Genomic DNA, 19781 nt, shown 5'->3' with positions numbered 1-19781 from the left:
AATTTCTCTAGACTCTACTTTTCTTACCTAAAAGCAGAAATAATAATAGTCTAACAAAAATAAAAACGTTAGATTTTAGCTGAATTTTAGAGCTTGTGAAAATCCTTCACAAGTAAAGTGGTAGTATTGATGGGATTCCTAAAGCTTCTCTAGCATCAGGAAACACAGAACAAAGTAAATAGTTAATCGTATATAGTATGTTGGATAATATCTTCACTAATATACTAATACATTTAGTAATGACCTTCATATAACTTTTTTTTCAAACTTAAGGTATAATAAATATTAACAGGCTACTCAGTGAAAGTGACTGTTGAAGGCCAGGGTAATTGTTTCTGTTAATCTGGCTTGATACAAAGAGAGAGCACAGTCTTATTTTTTTTTAATCTCCTTTTTCATTTACTTGGGTTGGTTGATTTTGATCTGTATGTTTAAAATAACTCCAAGGCAAATAAAGTCTCATTTCTACCTAGAAATTAATTCATATCTCACTACTATGTTTTGTTTCAGTCAGTAATTTGTAGCCATTTTATCACAGTTTCTGACATTGGTAATATTTTACATGTAGAAATAAAGATCTGGGAATTTAGATAACTTATTTCTATGTGATTTTATTATGTACCTTAATGAATTCTTTTTTTGTGGTGTTTCTTTAAAAAAACCTAAAGCTACTTGTAAATACAGAGCTCAGATTGTGTAGTTATTATAAAAAGGCTTTTTGCTCACTGGGCTTCTATATATTCTTGATACCTTATTTGTCCTTTTTTTCCCCCCCAATATTTTCAGATGTTTTGGAATGTTATTAAGCCCAGGTCGAAACGTGAAGAACAGTGACATGCATTTACTGGATATGGTAATGATAATCTTAAGCACATTAACCAAGTATAGATGATAGTTATTTTATATTTTAGAAGTATTTTCTATTTAAAGATTTTGTCATATTGTCAAAATTGTTTCTAACTTTCAGCTGTGTGGTAGTACTAATTAGATTTGGAAACCCAAACGTAAAATTACTTATGAGAGAGAGATTTAGGAAAATTTCCACCAAAAAATCATATGCTAAATGAAAGCAAATAAAAGGATAGTGTTATGACAATGTCCATCTATTCATCTATTTAGGTTTTTAGGAAGATAATCTTTTCTTTGAGCCAAAAATAACAAGTACATGATTATAACAGGTATGCTTAGAGTGAATATGGTGCCTTTCATTTATTTTAATGCACTATTATTATTTGAGGACTGTGATGAATGCTTTTGTTTTCTTTAAAGCACTTCCATTTTTGAATTTATACTCCTTAGTAACCTGTCCTTAGCAAAGTATATTTACCGTAGTTGTATTTGTTTAAGGAATGTTCTTGAAGGTTAATATATATTCGCAAGTTGATGTTTGATGTGAAAATAGTATACTATCTTTTAAACAAAAATATTGTACTTAATGAAAACATTTACTTTGTGATTTAGAAATGTAGGAAATAGAGTATTAGGTATAAAGTAGTTAAGTATAAAGTGACTGAGATTTTTTACACTTACTGATAGATAACAAGCACTACGTGTTTTCATCTTTTCAGCTGAGTTTTACAGATGTCAATTAAATATCATCAATTATGTCAACTTTTTAGAGTTATTCCCTGGTAATGTCACATTGATTTTCTAGTGGCCCTACAATGGTTCGTTGAACCTTTTTTTGAATACATAATTGTGTGGCAAGCATTGTGTGGAGTTCTGGGCTTATACCTATGGTAAAACATAGCTTTTGCCATGTGTGGTTCACAGATTTGTGATGGAAGCAGATTCTTAAGTGTGTAACTACAGCAGTGGGTTAAGTGCTCTTCTAGATTGGTACAGTGAGCCACAGAAATACAGAGGAAGCATTGCACAGATAGGTAAGGTAAGAACAAACCAGTTCCACTGAATGTGAAAAGAAGTCAGCTTTCTTCCATCGCTCTTTACAACCTACCAGTAATACAAGTGGTTTTACCTAAGGCAAGTCATAGCATTTTGGAGTCCTGAAAATTCCATAAGGAGGTAGTTTAGGAACATGTAATACAAGTTCCTAGGTGTTAGTTAGTCATGGTCTTTTGGAGTTTAAAAGATTAAGGTGAATCACTGCTAGAGAAACCTAAATGCAGATTATAAAATTACAGACTGGCATTGAACTTCCTGGTCTTGAGTGTCTTTGGCAGAGCAGTCCTCCACTTTGAAGAGTCCATGTTGAAATCAAAGGGTTCGTCAGCATTGAAGCTTCTGTACAACAAATAGTTGGTAAAATTGGGAGGGTTTGTGTTGGCAGTTATCAGTAGTTGTGATTTATTACTGATCTTTGTGCTATCTTACTACATGGTTATTGAGCTTTGACTAGACCACATCTCATAAAATGGAACTTATTACCTTATAATGGAAACTATGGGACAGTTCTGATTATTACGAAGTCAATTCTTTGTAATCACTAGAAGTCCTATCCCTTATAAGTTAGCCTAATTAGCCTTAGTTCTTCCCTCTAGAGCAAGATGTTATGTTCTTCTATGACTCGTTTAATTATGTGAACACTTTGAAAACAAATTTCACTTTCTTGCACTTTTTTTCTGACAGACTTTGAAAAATCCTACAATTGTATTTAGTTTCACAATTTGTGAGAATTTTCTTTTTATCTTGAACAATATTTAAGAATGCTAACTTTTCTTCCCTGTGAATATTTTCTAATAAGCAAGATGAATTGAGACATTTTGTAAGTTTATAAATTTAGTTTAATATAAGATCTACATGAAAGAGAAAGTCATACTTATAGGTGAAAATATATTTTAGTCAAATGTCCGTATTACTTACACATATATATTATATAAACAAAATCATGTATAAATAAAATTTGGTTTTTTGGGGATACAAATAACAGAGACTCCATTGTCTTCCAGTAGTGAGAATATTTTTGGTGAAGATCCTTGTACTGTAGGAATAAGGAAATGAGAATTTTTGATCCACAGCCATTGATACAGTTGGTGAGGAAAGTTTTTCCTTTACCCTTCAAGGTTCTTTTGGCTAGTCTAAGAATTAAACTGACATGAGACAGATTAACAGGAGAGAATTAAATTTAATTCCATATGTGTTGGGGCTTCATAAGAATATGGTGCCTACAGGTAGTCAGGCAATGAGGTTTATATGCCATTCTGAGCTAAGGAGAACGGGTAGAAGTTGGGGACCTCAAAGGGAAAGAAGACAGTCCATAGGAAGATGAAAAAAAGTAAATGTTTGGCAAACAAATGTTTGCTAGACCACTCAGAAACAATGGGACATAGGAATTTTAACAGACTTTGCTAAGTTCCTCCCTATTTCACCTGCTTTATTTTATACTGTAGTTATCTATGGTCACTATAAGGGGGCGGTCAGAGGTTCTTTCCCAGTCTTTTGTTTTTTAAAATAATCAGACTAAAAATATCCTACATGCCAAAGAGATACATTTTGAGGTGCCAAATTTTACTCTCCTATAGTACCTAGGAAAAGCATAACTGCAAAGTACCAAGAAAAGTTGAAAACTCAGTAGAGCCTGGTTTCTTGGAACTGGAATGTAATTTAAAAGTCCTAGAAATGCCTCGGAAAGCTTGTGGAGCTTTACAATTAACCATTTATTGACACTGGGCCAGTAGCTGGACTCATAGTTACAAATTCATTTGTATTTTAATCCAGTATGCTTATAGTCTTTGTGTAGAACAGCAGAAATAAAATTTTCATGAAACCGTTCTTACCCCTTCCTTAGGTGTATGAGGAACTCTATTTTTCTTCTACTTGATTAAAATGTCTGGTCATAATCCACTAAATTGATTTGATGATCCACAGATGAGTCACAAATTGCTGTTTGGAAAACATTAGCCTCTCAGCTCCCGAGGGTCAGGATCATTTTGTTTTCCTTGCTGGATACTTAAGCTTATAGTAGGCTCATTTTTGCTTAACAAATGGATAAATTAACACAAACTTACATTTTTTACTTTTTCTGTGTGTTATTTCTTTCCAGTACTGCTTTACCCTACTGTTTGCCTACTTGACCTCATAGCTTCAGCTTGCTCATGACTTGACAGTTCATTTGTGGCTTACTGTGTTCTCCGGCCTCTGTGTTATGCCCTTTCTGCTATGTTCCCATTGTAAACTGCCACATTCTGTCTGTATTTCCTAGTTTATTTTCCTAAGAAGAGGGCACCTAGGGTTCCTGCCTTTTCTAGTTTGGGCAGAGACTTAGGTTGTCCGGATGTCCCTTACCTGCTGTCCCTGATTTTGTCAGCTCTGCTTGTGGTGGAGACAAAAGTTAGGAAGAACTCTTCAACAAAGACAGTTGAAGAAGCATCTTTTTTTTTTTTTTTTAAATTAAAATATTTTTTAAAATGTTTGTCTTTTTTTTTTTTTTTTTGAGAGAGGGAGAGTGAGAGAGAGAAAGCCAAGGAGGGGCATAGAGAGAGGGACAGAGAAATCCCAAGCAGGCTCAGCACTGTCAACTCAGAACCCGATGTGGGGCCTGAACTCTTGAACCGTGAGATCATGACCTGAGCCAAAATCAAGAGTCAGACGCTTAACTGACTGAGCCACCCAGGCGCTCCAAGAAGCATCTTTATAAGAGGCTGGGAGCAAGCCAGTCTGTGTGATAGAAAGGTCTAGTTCAATAACAAAAATGCAGTACTTGATGAGGAGAAACTGCTATTGAGGGCTTTTGATGTAAGACAGTATTATTCTGGTGGTGTATTATGAGAACTACAAAGACATAAAAACACAGATGTTTGAGTTAGGCTATTTTGGTTATAGGGAACAGAGATCCACTTAGAACACCTTGAAGATAGAAGAGGTTATTGATCTTCATGAAATTGTACCTAAACACTACAAAGTGGTTTTTGCTATTTGGACTGTTCCTGTCTGCCTCACGTCCCCCCATGGGCTTGCTCTTTCTTTGAGTCTCTTTTTTTTTGCTCCTTCTCTTTTTTTCACTGCTGCCCTTGCTCCCGGAGATCTGGTGCTCTGCCCCCCTGTCTTTCTATACCTCCTTCCCTCCCCTCCCCCTTTCTGTTTCCTTCTTTCTGTCTCCTCTTTCTCCTTCTCTTCCCCTTTCCCTCCTTGCCTTCATCTCTCCCTCCCTGCACCTTCTCTGCCCCTTTTCTTTCTGCTCCTCACTCTTCCTCCTTCCTTCCCTGTCTCCCAGTATCTGCCTTTGTATTTTGACTGCATGATCATTTTTAATGTTTTTTTGTTTTTCTCCGTTTCTCTCCTACCACTTAACAGTTTCCTAATACTCTACTCTTCTTTATGTGTTCTTTCCTACTTTTTAATTTCTGTTATCACTTCATTTTTTATGTGGCCTGTCAGTGCCTGGCTTCTTATTAAAACCTTTCAGCTCCACTGCTGACTGCCTACTTTTCTTGGTGTTTGTTAATTGAAATAAATAATTTGATTGGGCTCACTCATCTTTTTGGAGTCAAGCATGGCACAAGCTCTTGTTCAGAAATGGATTGGGTTTTTTTGGGGGTCAGATGCCCATTCTTGTTTTGAATGGGGATCTAATGAGAAGGTAGAGAGGATAGGCACAGGGAGGGAGAGAGGAAGGGGTGGGGAGACAGAGAGAGAATGAATATGAATATATGAAAGTGTTGAAGGTGCTGAGTGAATTTCCTTAATGTGGCCTTGAGTGTACTTCATCTCTGGAATGCAGGGTCCCTGCACTCAAGCTGTACAGTTCGATTAGTGAAATACCACCAATACATGAGGAAAATAAACACAATAATTACCAAATGACAAATAATTTTATAGGGATTCAGAGAAGCTTCTGTGTGGGGGTAAAATTGGAAAAACAGTATTTATCTTTGTTTTAGTCTGATACTTCTAGCAGTCTCTATTCATAATATGAGGAAATGGGCACAGGAAATTTAAAGTTCTGTAGATAATACACTTTTGCATATGCACATACTTGTATGCTGTGTGCTGTTCTCCCATGGGCACACCTCTAACCTCCCCTCCCCTGCACACGTACATACATGCACGCAACTGTATATGATCCTGCTTTCACGATAGGAGTTGCCGGCTTCTTCAGTGAGGGTCAGGAGTGGGCTTAGTAGGAACCTGAAAGAGTGGAGGAGATGAAGAAGGGGAGGAGTGAAGGGAAGGAGGGAGCAAGTATAAGAGTGAATGGGAGATAATCAACTTGGGTGTTGATTACCTCTATTAGCCTCCTAACATTGGTTACTGATCGTAAGCCAGTATACGAGTATCTGACATAGATAATAGAAAAGTATGAACTTTCAGAAGTGTTAATTGTGATAAAGTAAATTAATATTTTAAGAATATATTATAAATTAGAACACTGGAAGAAAAATACCGCTTTTCTGTTGACTTACTATTAATTCAATTTAAACATCTTCAGTGAGATGTACACTATAGTTTTAATAGAAACTGTGGACATCCTTGTATGTAGGTATATGAAATTATCACCAGAAGTCTAAGATAACTATAACTTCACTCCAATACTATGTTTTTGTGAGTCAGTATATGAAGGTACAGCTCCTTCTATCCAAGAGGTACGTGTCTGTAAATAGAAACTCTGAAGAAAGCCTTAGAATTTAAGAATGAAAGAAATGCTTTTGTAGGGTGGCGAATAATACAGAAAAAAATCCATTTGTAAATCCAAATTTTATTAAATTTGATTGCTTAAAGTAAGATATGTTTATATTTTAAAATGGTGATTTTCCTGATGCATGTATTCTCAGTAATTTCTGTCTGAATTTTTATAGGAATCCATGGGAAAGAGCTATGATGGAAGAGCTTATGTTATTACCGGCATTTGGAACCCCAATGTGCCAATATTTCTGGCACTTAATGAAGAAACCCCAAAAGGTAACTTTTCTCAAATTATTCATTATTATTTGCTTTAAATTTTATATTATGGTCAATGTTGTTTTGCTGTGTTTTTAAAAATTCTGGAGCTTATTTAAAATGAAGTTATTTAGATTTCAAAGTCTTTATTTTTTATTTTTAAATGTTTATTTATTTATTTTGAGAGACAGCATGAGCAAGGGAGGGACAGAGAAAGAGTGAGAGACAATCCCAAGCAGGCTCTTTGTTGTCAGTGCAGAGCCTGATGTGGGGCTCAATCCCACAAATGGTGACATTGTGACCTGAGCTGAAATCAAGAGTTGGATGCTTAACCAACTGAACCAACCAGGCGCCCCATAAATTTTGCAGGTTTTAAAAAATACTTTATGCATTATGGGGAAAACCTCCACTTTCAAAAGAATCTTCCTCAAAGATATGTGAATTAGTTTTATTAGATTATGTAGAAAATATTTGGGGTTTGTGCTTTATATGTTACTATGGAGTTATTTTATTTTGAAGCAGAGTATGGAAGAGTATGGAAGAAATAGGGAAAGCAAATTCTGGAATTTTGCATATCTTTGGTAACTGTTCTCTGTTTTCCTTATAGATTACTAATATTTTTTATTTTTAAATTATTTTTCCAGTCTTTTGACCTTTGGGATCTTAGTAATGTGTATTCAGGATTTCATTTGTGGTACACGCTTTTTTCTGTGTTGTTTACCTTTTCATTTTGTTAGACATGTCTAGTGTTAAACGATAAGTTTATGAGTGGTAAATAGTACATCTATCATTCTTCCCATTGTGTTTATTTTTATTCCTGCTTTATCCAGATATCTGTTAATTGTCTGTGTTTTTTACCCCTCTGCCATCTGTCCTTAAACTAAAATTTAAATTTTTACCTCATGAGTTACAACTAATGTTATAAGTTACACTAAATGCTTTACTGTGATTCAACCAATAATTTGTATTGAGAAAATAACGGATCCATTGGCTTGATCTTTTGTCTTATATTCGTTTCTTTATATCCACAGTAGATTTTTGGTTAAAACAGGAACATTAATGAATACTAATATAGAAATATATTAATGAAGAGCATTACATGGTAATTATTCTCAAATTTCTTTAGCAAGAATATTTACCAGTTGCATAAATTGCATGCATTTGATCACACATCAAGCTGTCTATTTCAAAATGAGGGCTAAAAAGATAGAAAAATAATAATGATTATAGAGCCTTTCATGTATTAGGAATAAATAATTTTTACACCCACAGTTTGTAAATTCTGCCTACAGGCTTGTAAAGACCAGCCTGTAAACTTCTGTCTTATAATCATTCAGAAAGTAAACATGAAAATGAGAAAAATAAGCCAGTTGATAATTTTGAAGAATAAAATATGAGAACTTCAAATAGTGAGTTATAACAGCAATTTTTATGTTTTTAATGTAACACATAGTTCAGTTTGATTTTGTTCTTTAACATATCTTTGGTCTTCTATCAGAAGATAATACATTTTAAAGTTTATTTGTTCTATTAAAATAAACTTAATACTATATTACAATAATATTCTTATCCAAAATATAATGTATTTTAAATTTAAAATTATTTCATATGCCATAAAAAACACTGACTTGATTTCTAAAATTTCCAAATGATGTCCCTGAGATTATAACTTACTCAAAGGATTCATGAATAAAACTTTGACTTCTTACAGAAGAAGTTGAAACTCTGGAGATGAAATGTCTTAGATCTTTTCACTGTACCACCAAGCTGTGTTTTCTATTCTGTTTTGTGTTATTGTCTCTTACACTTTGATAGTACTCTCCGTGGACTTTAAGGTCTGCTAAGTCAAGTACAGTGTCTAGTGAATCCTCATTTCTCTTGAATTTGCAGGTAGAATGCTTGCATTACGTAAGAATGTAATGAATTTTTTGTTGAATTTGACATTAATAGAAGTGTAGTTGACGTGCATAAATGTTGTATAATGTTTTTTAAAAACACTATTGAAGGTTTCTTTTAATGGGCTTAGTTATTTGAGCTTCGAGAACTAAAAATGCTGGACAAAATAAAATTTAAAAATATTTAAGAAGTAGCAAAGAAATGACAACATGGAATAGCCAAACCCAGACTGAAAAACCCAGTAAGAGGAGCCTGGCTGGCTTAGCTGGTAGAGTGCATAACTTTTAACCTCAGGATTGTGAGTTCAAGCCCCCACACTGGGCATGGGGCCTACTTAAAAAAAAAGAAAAGGAAAAAAAGAAAACCAGTGAATCTCAAGTAGGGTAAATAAAACAAAATAAAATCCGTATTTCAGCCTATTGTGAAACTAAAGGAAACCATTAGACACTAGCCTACAAGATTCTAGATCTAAATTAAAAAAGGCTATGGTGGTTCATTTGGTTAAGAGTCCCACTCTTGATTTCTGCTCAGTCAAGATTTCATGATTTGTGAGATTGAGCCCCAGTTTGTGAGATCGAGCCAGGCATTGGGCTCTGCACTTCCTCTCTCCCTCTCTCTTTGCCCCTTTTCTGTTCATTCTCTCTCAAAATAAAGAAACACACTTAAAAAAACATTAAAAAACTTAAAAAAAAATAGAACTCTGTGGCCAAGTAAGCATTTTAATTTTTGAGGTTTTATTTATGTACTTGAGAGAGACAGAGAGAGACAGCACAAGTTGGGAAGGGGCAGAGAGAGAGAGTGAGAGAAAGAATCCCAAGCAAGCTCTGAGCTACCAGTGCAGAGCCTGACGTGGGGTTTGAACTCATGAAACTGTGAGATCATGAACTGAGCTGAAACCTGGAGTTGGACGCTGAACTGACCGAGCCACCCAGGTGCCTCGGCCAAGTAAACATTTTAAATAATAACTGAAATTGTGACTGATAGCACTATATTATTGCCTAAAATTACTTGCCAAGACTCTGATATAGATATATAACTGTACAGAATAACCTTAATCAGTGTTTTTCCTGAACATACAGTGAGAGGACAATGAGGGTACTGACAGACCTTAAAGCATATACAACATTGCATAAGCATTTTTCTGTACAAAGTTAGCATCGTGAAGGTTGAACATCTCTTTTGATTTGACAGTCCTCATGCGTCTCATCAAAGTGAATAGTTTCTTGTATCTCTTTTTATAATATGAAAGGGCAAATTCTTGTGATTTTCCAGAGTTTTTTGGGGAAATTTGAAAGATAGTTTTTGTGTAAAAGAAAATTACATCTTATCTGAAAATTTTATCTTATTTTTTATATTAAAGACCTGATTTGTGGAAGGAAAAAGTAAGGTTGTCAGAGATTTTGACCTTTGGTTTAGATAGGATCATGAGTATTGAGAAGCATACTTGGAAAACGTGTTTGTTTACCCATTTAATCAAAGAGACAGTACAACATTTAAAATTAAACATAGATGGTAACATGATTGGAAAGGACCTTAGTTTTTTCATAAGTGGGGAACCTTTGTTTTCTTAAATAGTCAAGGAATGATAAAGACAGCATAATGTATGTACGGAAAATTTCTACTGCAGATAAGCGGGTGTACATGACTGTGGCAGTGGATATGGTAGTCACAGAGGTGGTGGAGCCTGTCCGCTTTCTCCTGGAGACTGTCGTACGGGTGTACCCTCCAAATGAGCGATTTTGGTATTTCAGCAGAAAGACTTTCACAGAGACGTTCTTCATGAGGTTGAAACAGGTAGGACCTTTTGTTCTTTTTGTATAATACCCTATATTTTTTTCTAGTATTTTAACACCAAGATAATTTTGTAAGTAGTGATAAAAAGCAATAAAATTAATAGTGTAATCAAGTGATGTTTATTGTCAACCAATAGAATATTTGAAAAAGCTACATCTAGGTAATGTAAGTTAAAAGAAAAAAAGGGATAGTATAATAATTATGCACTTTATTCACTAGAAACCTGTAATGTGTACGTGTGAAGTATCCACATACTTAATTGAAATAGTGATTTTATATATAAAACAACATCCTTTTATAGATAGTTTTTTAAAACCAAAAAACCAGAACACAGAAATGGCGTATCTTTATAAAGTTATAATGAAAACATTTCCAAGTAATACCTATTATTGTCATTATTATTTCTACCAATATATATATGAATATATATGAATCAGTAAGATTATAAAATTACTTTAATACTAAAATTAGCAAAAGTGGGGTTTCTTTGACATCCCTATATTAGGCAGTGTTAGGTAAAATACATAATTTTTGTTTTGTAGTGAAGGAAGGAAGGAGGTATCAATGAAAAATAGTTTGAATTCTAAGGGTCTGTTTTGTGAAATGAGGGTAAAATGCTCTATTTAAATCATGGAAATCCTTTATTTATTATTTAGTACTACCACTTCCCTAATTTAATAATGTTTTTGCTGCTTCATAGACTATACTATGTGAAATGTAATGTGGTAAAAACAAGTGTCAGCATAGTGAACAAATAAAGAAGCCACTTAGCTGTTTGTTTGTTTATATATATATATAGCTCAGCTAGGTACTTTGAAATGATTGTATTTTCTTTGTTTTTCATAAAATTACTAGAACAATGGTCTGACACAACTTTTTTTTTTTTTTTTTTTTCCATTTTTTTTTTTTTTCAACGTTTCTTATTTATTTTTGGGACAGAGAGAGACAGAGCATGAACGGGGGAGGGGCAGAGAGAGAGGGAGACACAGAATCGGAAACAGGCTCCAGGCTCCGAGCCATCAGCCCAGAGCCTGACTCGGGGCTCGAACTCACGGACCGCGAGATCATGACCTGGCTGAAGTCGGACGCTCAACCGACTGCGCCACCCAGGCGCCCCTGACACAACTTTTATTACTATTTAGACCATTTCCTGTCTTTGTAGCATATTCTAGTGAAGATTATATGAACAGTATTCAAAATATTAGTCTCCTGAGTATCTTTTCATATTTTATTATGATATATTTTCCTCCCTCTCTCCCTTCTTATGTTTGATTTTTTTGGTAGCTTAATTGTTCTCTCAAGAATTCACTTGTTATTTTGAGCCAGAGGATTATTCAGAGTTGTGTAAGAGTAAATAAAGGAGCTATGTAGAAAGTGGTCATTGTTCTTCCAGTGACAGTTAATAAATTATATGAATTCTTCCTTTCTGAGACCTGATAAAAAGTTAGCTTTTTCTTGGGGCGCCTGGGTGGCTTACTCGGTTAAGCGTCCGACTCTTGACTTCAGCTCAGGTCATGATATCATGGTTCGTGAGTTCCAGCCCCGTGTCAGGCTCTTTGCTGACAGTGTGGAGACTGTTTGGGATTCTTTCCCTGCCTCTCTGCTGCTCGTGCTCACTCTCTCTCTCTCTCTCTCTCTCTCTCTCTCTTTCAAAATAAATAAATAAACTTGAAAAAAAAGTTAGCTTTTTCCCATATATGTGTGTTGATGTATATACATATATGGCACGATAAATGAGAGTACTGTGATTTATATATTTACGTAAATTTTAAGGATATATATTAAATTTTTATTATTAAATGTTATTTTCATATTTTAAAAATTACTGATGAGTGATTGAGTAGCAAGTAATTAAGCATTAAAAATACTGCACAAGGTTATTTCATGTGAATTAAGATTAAATTAGATTTACTTATAATCAGCTCTACTAAATGTGAGACTGATTTATTTTTTATGTTTATTTTTTATTCTTATATTGTGAACAATTTTATGCCCAAATAGTAGAAAATGTAGATTAAATGGACAAAATCCTCAAAAACACAGTTTACCAAAATGATGGACATAGGACTAAATAGAAAATCTGAATTGTTGTATATATAAAATATGGTGAATATGCAATCAGAATTTTTCCCGCAAAGTGAACTCAGTATGAAAACTTTCACTGGTGAATGCCTCCAAAGCCTGTGCACTTGGGAAATGTACACACACACAGACATGCGTACACATGAACATGAGAACACACACACATGCATGTATACATACACAGGCTACACCAAACTACACAGGCCTTCCCCTGAGAATAGACAAAGAAGGAGTACACCGCCCCCAAGGAACCCACCCCCCACGAAGACATTTTCAAGTTTTTATTAAATTCCAGTGAGTTAACATACAGTGTAATTATTAGCTTCAGGTGTACGATGTAGCGATTCAATACTCCATATTACACCTGGTGCTCATCACAAGTGTGCTGTGAAACTGGTTTAAATGAATATCAAATATGATGAAGATGATTCGTAACTTTAGTGGCATAATCCATGTTCAAGGAAAAGCGTGGGAAGCTATGGAGACTGAAGGCATACCTGCCCTGGGCAGAAATAAGGAAAATGAAAAAAATTGAAATCTAGGGAAGTTCAGTGAAGTACTAAAACTTATGTAGATAATTATTGCAAAGGCTGAGACTATAACTCCTTACTGTAAGTCACACTATGTTGCTCTAAGGCCAGGCTACTTTCTTTTTTCAGTATTTCAGAGACTGAGTTGGTTTGTGGCCACTGATAGTAATTTTGAGATGTTGGTGTAGACTAAACAGCATTGGTAGAAAGAAGGAATTAGGTGAGCATTGAATGCAGTTCATGGTTACCTTGGAAACTATGGGTCCAGGCCATTCCTAATATCAAGGATTCAGAGGAGAATGGGTTAGTTTTAGTTTGAGTGATTTGGATTTAGGCACTTAGAATCCTTCTGGGATTACTGGATTTACTGAATAAACCCAGAGCTGGTCCTCTACTCAAACAGGATTAGAACAGATTTCTGGGGGATAATAACATATTGGTTGGGGTTCCCTATCCCCAAATTCTTTTTTTCTTGTTAGTTTTCCTGCTCTCAAATATAGCAGGAGTTTATTTGTATGCTGAGGAATGTAGGAAAATATGACTTACACTAATTAGTGTCCATTTGGGGCCAAATGGCATTTTCATTTCATTCATTTTCCACTCACAGGGAGTGAAAAGAGCATGTAAGAAGGGGACTGAATCAAGAGGGTCTGGGAAAGTTTCTCAGAGAGAGCCTTGTGACCTGAGTCCTGACAGAGGAGTAGAATTTAATTACAGTATGTGCAAATGCCTAGAGGGCTGGAAAGACTAGAGAGCACAGAAGAGGGGAAGACAGTAGGTGATGAGAGGAAGCTAGGTCCCTGATCACGTGAGAATTTGTAGTCCATGGTAAGGGTTTTTTCTACATCAGCTTTATTGAAGTATAATTAGCACACAGTACAATGCACCCATTTTATGAGTTTGGGCAAATTTATACACTTGAATAGCCACTATTAAAATTAACATAGGCAATGTTTCTATTACTCTTAAAAATTCCAGGGGCGCCTGGGTGGCGCAGTCGGTTAAGCGTCCGACTTCAGCCAGGTCACAATCTCACGGTCCGTGAGTTCGAGCCCCGCGTCGGGCTCTGGGCTGATGGCTCAGAGCCTGGAGCCTGTTTCCGATTCTGTGTCTCCCTCTCTCTCTGCCCCTCCCCCGTTCATGCTCTGTCTCTCTCTGTCCCAAAAAATAAATAAACGTTGAAAAAAAAAAATTAAAAAAAAAAAAAAATTCCATTTTGCTATCCCAGCCATTCCTCCCCAGGCTCAGCAGTAATCTGTTTCTGTCATTATAGATTAGAGTTGGTTTTTCTAGCATTTCATACAACTGAAATTGCACACTATGAACTCTTTTGTGTAACGCTTCTTTCATATAACAGTGTTTTTGAGAGTTATCCATGTTGTGTGTGTCAGTAATTCATTCCTTTTTATTATGAAATGATAGACTTTTGTAAGAATATACCCCAGTTTGTTTATCCATTTATCTGTTTGGAATTTTAGTTGTTTCTAGTTTTTGGCTAGTATGGTTAAAGCTGCCGTGTGCATGTCTTTGTGTGGACATAGGTTTTCATTTATCTTGGATAGATACGTAGAAGTGGAATAAGAATACGTAGAAGATACATAAATGAATCTTCATTTTAAATGCTCAAATTTTTTTGCCCACTATTTGTCTTCCTGCATTGCAGGAGTTCTTTATGTATTCTGAATATGTCTTTTGTCACATACACTTACTCCAAATATTTCCCCCTAACAATGGCTTGCATTTTTATTTTCTCAACAGTGCCTGTTGAAGAGCTGAATTTTTAATTTTGGTGGCTATATTTATCAAAAAATTTTTCTTAAATTTTTATTTGTACTATTTGACCATTGATTCCTGGACTCTATATTCTATGCCATTGATGTTTAGGTCTGTTTTTGTACCAATAAATACCACACAGTCTTGAGCACTACAGCTTTTTAGTAAATTTTAAAGTCTGGTGTTGTAAGATTTCTGACGTTTTTCAAAGTTGTTTTGTCTGTTTCAGGTATTTTGCATTTTTATCTGAATTTTAGCATTAGTCTGTCAGTTTGTTGAAAAATGCCCTGATTTAAAAAAAAAATTTTTTTTAAATCTTTATTTATGTTTGAGAGAGAGACAGAGCACGAGTGGGGGAGGAACAGAGAGAGGGAGACACAGAATCCAAAGCAGGCTTCAGACTCCAGCCTGTCAGCACAGAGACCAATGCGAGGCTCGAACTCACAAACCACGAGATCATGACTTGAGCCGAAGTTGGACGCTTAACCGACTGAGCCACCCAGGCACCCCTGCCCTGATTTTGATTGAGATTGCCTTATATCTGTATATCACTTTGGAAAGACTTACTATCTTAACAATATTAGGTCTTCCCCATATCTGAAAAGCTAACGTCACCCTCAATGGGGAAAAACTGAGAGCCTTTCCCCTAAGGTCAGGAACAAGGTAAGAATGCCCACTCTCATCACTTGTATTCAACATAGTACTGGAAGTCCTAGCCGTAGAAGTCAGACAACAAAAAGAAATGAAAGGCTTCCAAATTGGTAGGGAAGAAGTAAAATTTTTGCTATTTGCAGATGGCATGATACTGTACGTAAAAAACATGAAAGATTCAACCAAAAACTGGTAAGACCAAAACATTAATTCAGTAAAGTCACAGGATACAAAATCAGTGTATACAAATCTGTTGTATTTCCATATGCCAGCAATGAAGCAGCAGAAAGAGAAATTGAGAAAACAGTCTAATTTACAATTGTACCAAAAATAATAAGATACTTAGGAATAAACCTAACCAAAGAGGTGGAATACCTGTATTCTGCAAACTCTAAGACATTCAAGAAAGAAATTGCAGATGACACAGGAAATGGAAAGACATTCCATGCTCATGGATTGGAAGAATATTGTTCACTTGTCTATACTGCCCAAAACAGTCTGCAAATTTAATGCAACCCCAATCACAATACCACCAGCATTTTTCATAGAACTAGAACAAATAATCCTAAAAGTTGTATGGAAACACAAAAGACCCCAGATAGCCAAAGCAACCTTGAAAAAGAAAAGCAAAGCTGGAGGCATCACAATCCCAGACTTGAAAATATGTTACAAAGCTGTAGTGATCAAAACAGTATGGAACTGACACAAAAATCAACCAATAGATCAATGGAACAGAATAGAAAACCCAGAAATAAACCCACAATTACATGATCAGTTAATCTTTGACAAAGCAGAATATCCAATGAGAAAAAGACAGTTTCTTTAACAAATGGTGTTGGGAAAACTGGACAGCTACCTGCAAGAGAATGAAACTGGACCACTTGCTTGCACCATACAAAAAAATAAATTCAAAATGAATTAAAGACCTAAAATGTGAGATCTGGAACCATAAAAATCCTAGAAGAGAACACATGCAGTAATTTCTCTGATATTGACTGTAGCACCTTTTTTATGGATAGGTCCCAAGGCACGGGAAACAAAAGCAAAAATAAACCACTGGGACTTCGTCAAAATAAAAAGCTTCTGCACAGCAAAGGAAATAATCAGTGAAACTAAAAGGCCACCAATGGAATGGAAGAAGATATTTGCAAATGATGTATCTGATAAAAGGTTACTATCCAAAATATATAAAGAACTGATACAACTCTACACCAAAAAAACACATAATCCAAATAAAAAATGGGCAGAAGACATGAACAGACATTTCTCCAAAGAAGACATACAGATGATCATCATACCCATAAAAGATGCTCATCATCACTTATTATCAGTGAAATGCAAATCCACATTACAATGAGCTCTCACTTCCCACCTGTCAGAATGGCTAAGATCAACAACATAAGAAATAGGTGTTGACAAGGATGTGGAGAAAAAGGAACCCTTTTGCTCTATTGGTGGGAGTGCAAACTGGTGCAGCCACTGTGGAAAACAGTATGGAGGTTCCTCAAAAAATTAGAAATAGAACTATCCTATGACCCAGCAATTGTACTACTAGGAATTTATCCAAAGGATACAAAAATGCTGATTTGAAGGGGCACATGAACCCCGGTGTTTATAGTAGCATTATTTGCAATACCAAGATACGGAAGCAGCTCAAGTGTCCATCAGTTAATGAATGGATGAAGAAGAGGTCACCTCAAAGGAATATTATTCAGCTGTAAAAAGAATGAAATCTTGCCACATGGATGAAGCTAGAGAGTATATAATGCTAAGTGAAATAAGTCAGTCAGAGAAAGACAGATACCATTATAATTTCACTCATATGTGGGAATTTAAGAAACAAATGAGCAAAGAGAAAGAAGATAAACCAAGAAACAGACTCTTAACTCTAGAGAACAAACTGATGGTTACCAGAGGGGACAGGTGTGGGGGTATAGGTGAAATAGGTGTTAGGGATTAAGGAGTGCAGTTGTCATGATGAGCTTAAGGTGATTGAAAATAAAAACTTAAAAAAAAAAACTAATATCAAGCCTTCTAATCAATATACATGGCATATCACGTAGAATATAGCTTTTCTTTAATTCCTCTGAGCAATGTTGTCAGTTTTAGTAGATGGGTTTTACTCATATTTTGTTCCATTTAACTCCAGATATTTAATATTTTTATGTGACTAAAAGATGTATTTTGGGTTTTTTTGTATATTGTTTTTTAATTAAAAAAATTTTTTTAATGTTTGTTTATATTTGAGAGAGGAGACAGAGCACGAGCAAGGGAGGGGCAGAGAGAGGGAGACACAGAATCTGAAGCAGGCTCCAGACTCTGAGCTGTCAGCACAGAGCCTGATGCAGGGCTCGAACTCATAAACCATGAGATCATGACCTGAGCCGAAGTCGGCGCTTGACTGATAGAGCCACCCAAGTGCCCCATTGTTTTTTAATTTTTATTTTTAATTTAATTTCAACGTTTTTTTTTTGTTTTTTGTTTTTTTTTATTTTTGGGACAGAGAGAGACAGAGCATGAACGGGGGAGGGGCAGAGAGAGAGGGAGGCACAGAATCGGAAACAGGATCCAGGCTCCGAGCCATCAGCCCAGAGCCCGACGCGGGGCTCGAACTCACGGACCGCGAGATCGTGACCGGCTGAAGTCGGACGCTTAACCGACTGTGCCACCCAGGCGCCCCTGTTTTTAATTTAATTTAATATTTTATTTTATTTTATTTTATTTTATTATTTTATTTTACTTTTATTTTATTTATTTATTTTTTTCAATATATGGAGTTTAATGTCAAATTGGTTTCCATACAACACCCAGTGCTCATCCCAAAAGGTGCCCTCCTCAATACCCAATACCCACCCTCCTCTCCCTCCCACCCCCCATCAACCCTCAGTTCTCAGTTTTTAAGAGTCTCTTATGCTTTGGCTCTCTCCCACTCTAACCTTTTTTTTTTTTTTCCTTCCCCTCCCCCATGGGTTTCTGTTAAGTTTCTCAGGATCCACATAAGAGTGAAACCATATGGTATCTGTCTTTCTCTGTATGGCTTATTTCACTTAGCATCACACTCTCCAGTTCCATCCATGTTGCACAAAGGGCCATATTTCATTCTTTCTCATTGCCACATAGTACTCCATTGTGTATATAAACCACAATTTCTTTATCCATTCATCAGTTGATGGACATTAGGCTCTTTCCATAATTTGGCTATTGTTGAGAGTGCTGCTATAAACATTGGGGTACAAGTGCCCCTATGCATCAGTACTCCTGTATCCCTTGGGTAAATTCCTAGCAGTGCTATTGCTGGGTCATAGGGTAGGTCTATTTTTCATTTTTTGAGGAACCTCCACACGGTTTTCCAGAGTGGCTGCACCAATTTGCATTCCCACCAACAGTGCAAGAGGGTTCCCCTTTCTCCACATCCTCTCCAGCATCTATAGTCTCCTGATTTGTTCATTTTGGCACTCTGACTGGCGTGAGGTGATATCTGAGTGTGGTTTTCATTTGTATTTCCCTGATGAGGGGCGATGTTGAACATCTTTTCATGTGCCTGTTGGCCATCTGGATGTCTTCTTTAGAGAAGTGTCTATTCATGTTTTCTGCCCATTTCTTCACTGGGTTATTTGTTTTTCTGGTGTGCAGTTTGGTGAGCTCTTTATAGATTTTGGATACTAGCCCTTTGTCCGATATGTCATTTGCAAATATCTTTTCCCATTCCGTTGGTTGCCTTTTAGTTTTGTTGGTTGTTTCCTTTGCTGTGCGGAAGCTTTTTATCTTCATAAGGTCCCAGTAGTTCATTTTTGCTTTAATTCCCTTGCCTTTGGGGATGTGTCAAGTAAGAAATTGCTATGGCTGAGATCAGAGAGGTCTTTTCCTGCTTTCTCCTCTAGGGTTTTGATGGTTTCCTGTCTCACATTCAGGTCCTTTATCCATTTTGAGTTTATTTTTGTGAATGGTGTGAGAAAGTGGTCTACTTTCAACCTTCTGCATGTTGCTGTCCGGTTCTCCCAGCACCATTTGTTAAAGAGACTGTCTTTTTTCCATTGGATATTCTTTCTTGCTTTGTCAAAGATTAGTTGGCCATACGTTTGTGGGTCTAGTTCTGGGGTTTCTATTCTATTCCATTGGTCTATGTGTCTGTTTTTGTGCCAATACCATGCTGTCTTGATGATGACAGCTTTGTAGTAGAGGCTAAAGTCTGGGATTGTGATGCCTCCCACTTTGGTC

General features: G+C 35.9%; 1 protein-coding gene across 5 annotated transcripts in view; it reads left to right on the top strand.

Moving 5' to 3' along the window:
* RABGAP1L (RAB GTPase activating protein 1 like) overlaps positions 1-19781 on the top strand; it is a 779355-nt gene that overhangs the window by 113877 nt on the left and 645697 nt on the right. For 4 of the 5 annotated variants that reach the window (XM_086693120.1, XM_086693117.1, XM_086693118.1 and 1 more), the window contains 3 exons: positions 787-853; positions 6756-6858; positions 10361-10527. In XM_086693120.1, coding sequence (XP_086549246.1) covers positions 787-853; positions 6756-6858; positions 10361-10527 — 337 coding nt within the window. The remainder of the gene's footprint in view (positions 1-786; positions 854-6755; positions 6859-10360; positions 10528-19781) is intronic. The other variant, XM_086693121.1, reaches the window with a different exon arrangement.

Source organism: Puma concolor, chromosome E4, assembly GCF_028749965.1.
Source record: "Puma concolor isolate L17-30 chromosome E4, mPumCon1.1.hap2, whole genome shotgun sequence".
In the NCBI taxonomy this organism is placed as follows: Eukaryota; Metazoa; Chordata; class Mammalia; order Carnivora; family Felidae; genus Puma; species Puma concolor.
Note: the sequence above shows the minus strand (reverse complement) of the source record. Positions and strands in the feature narration are given on the sequence as shown.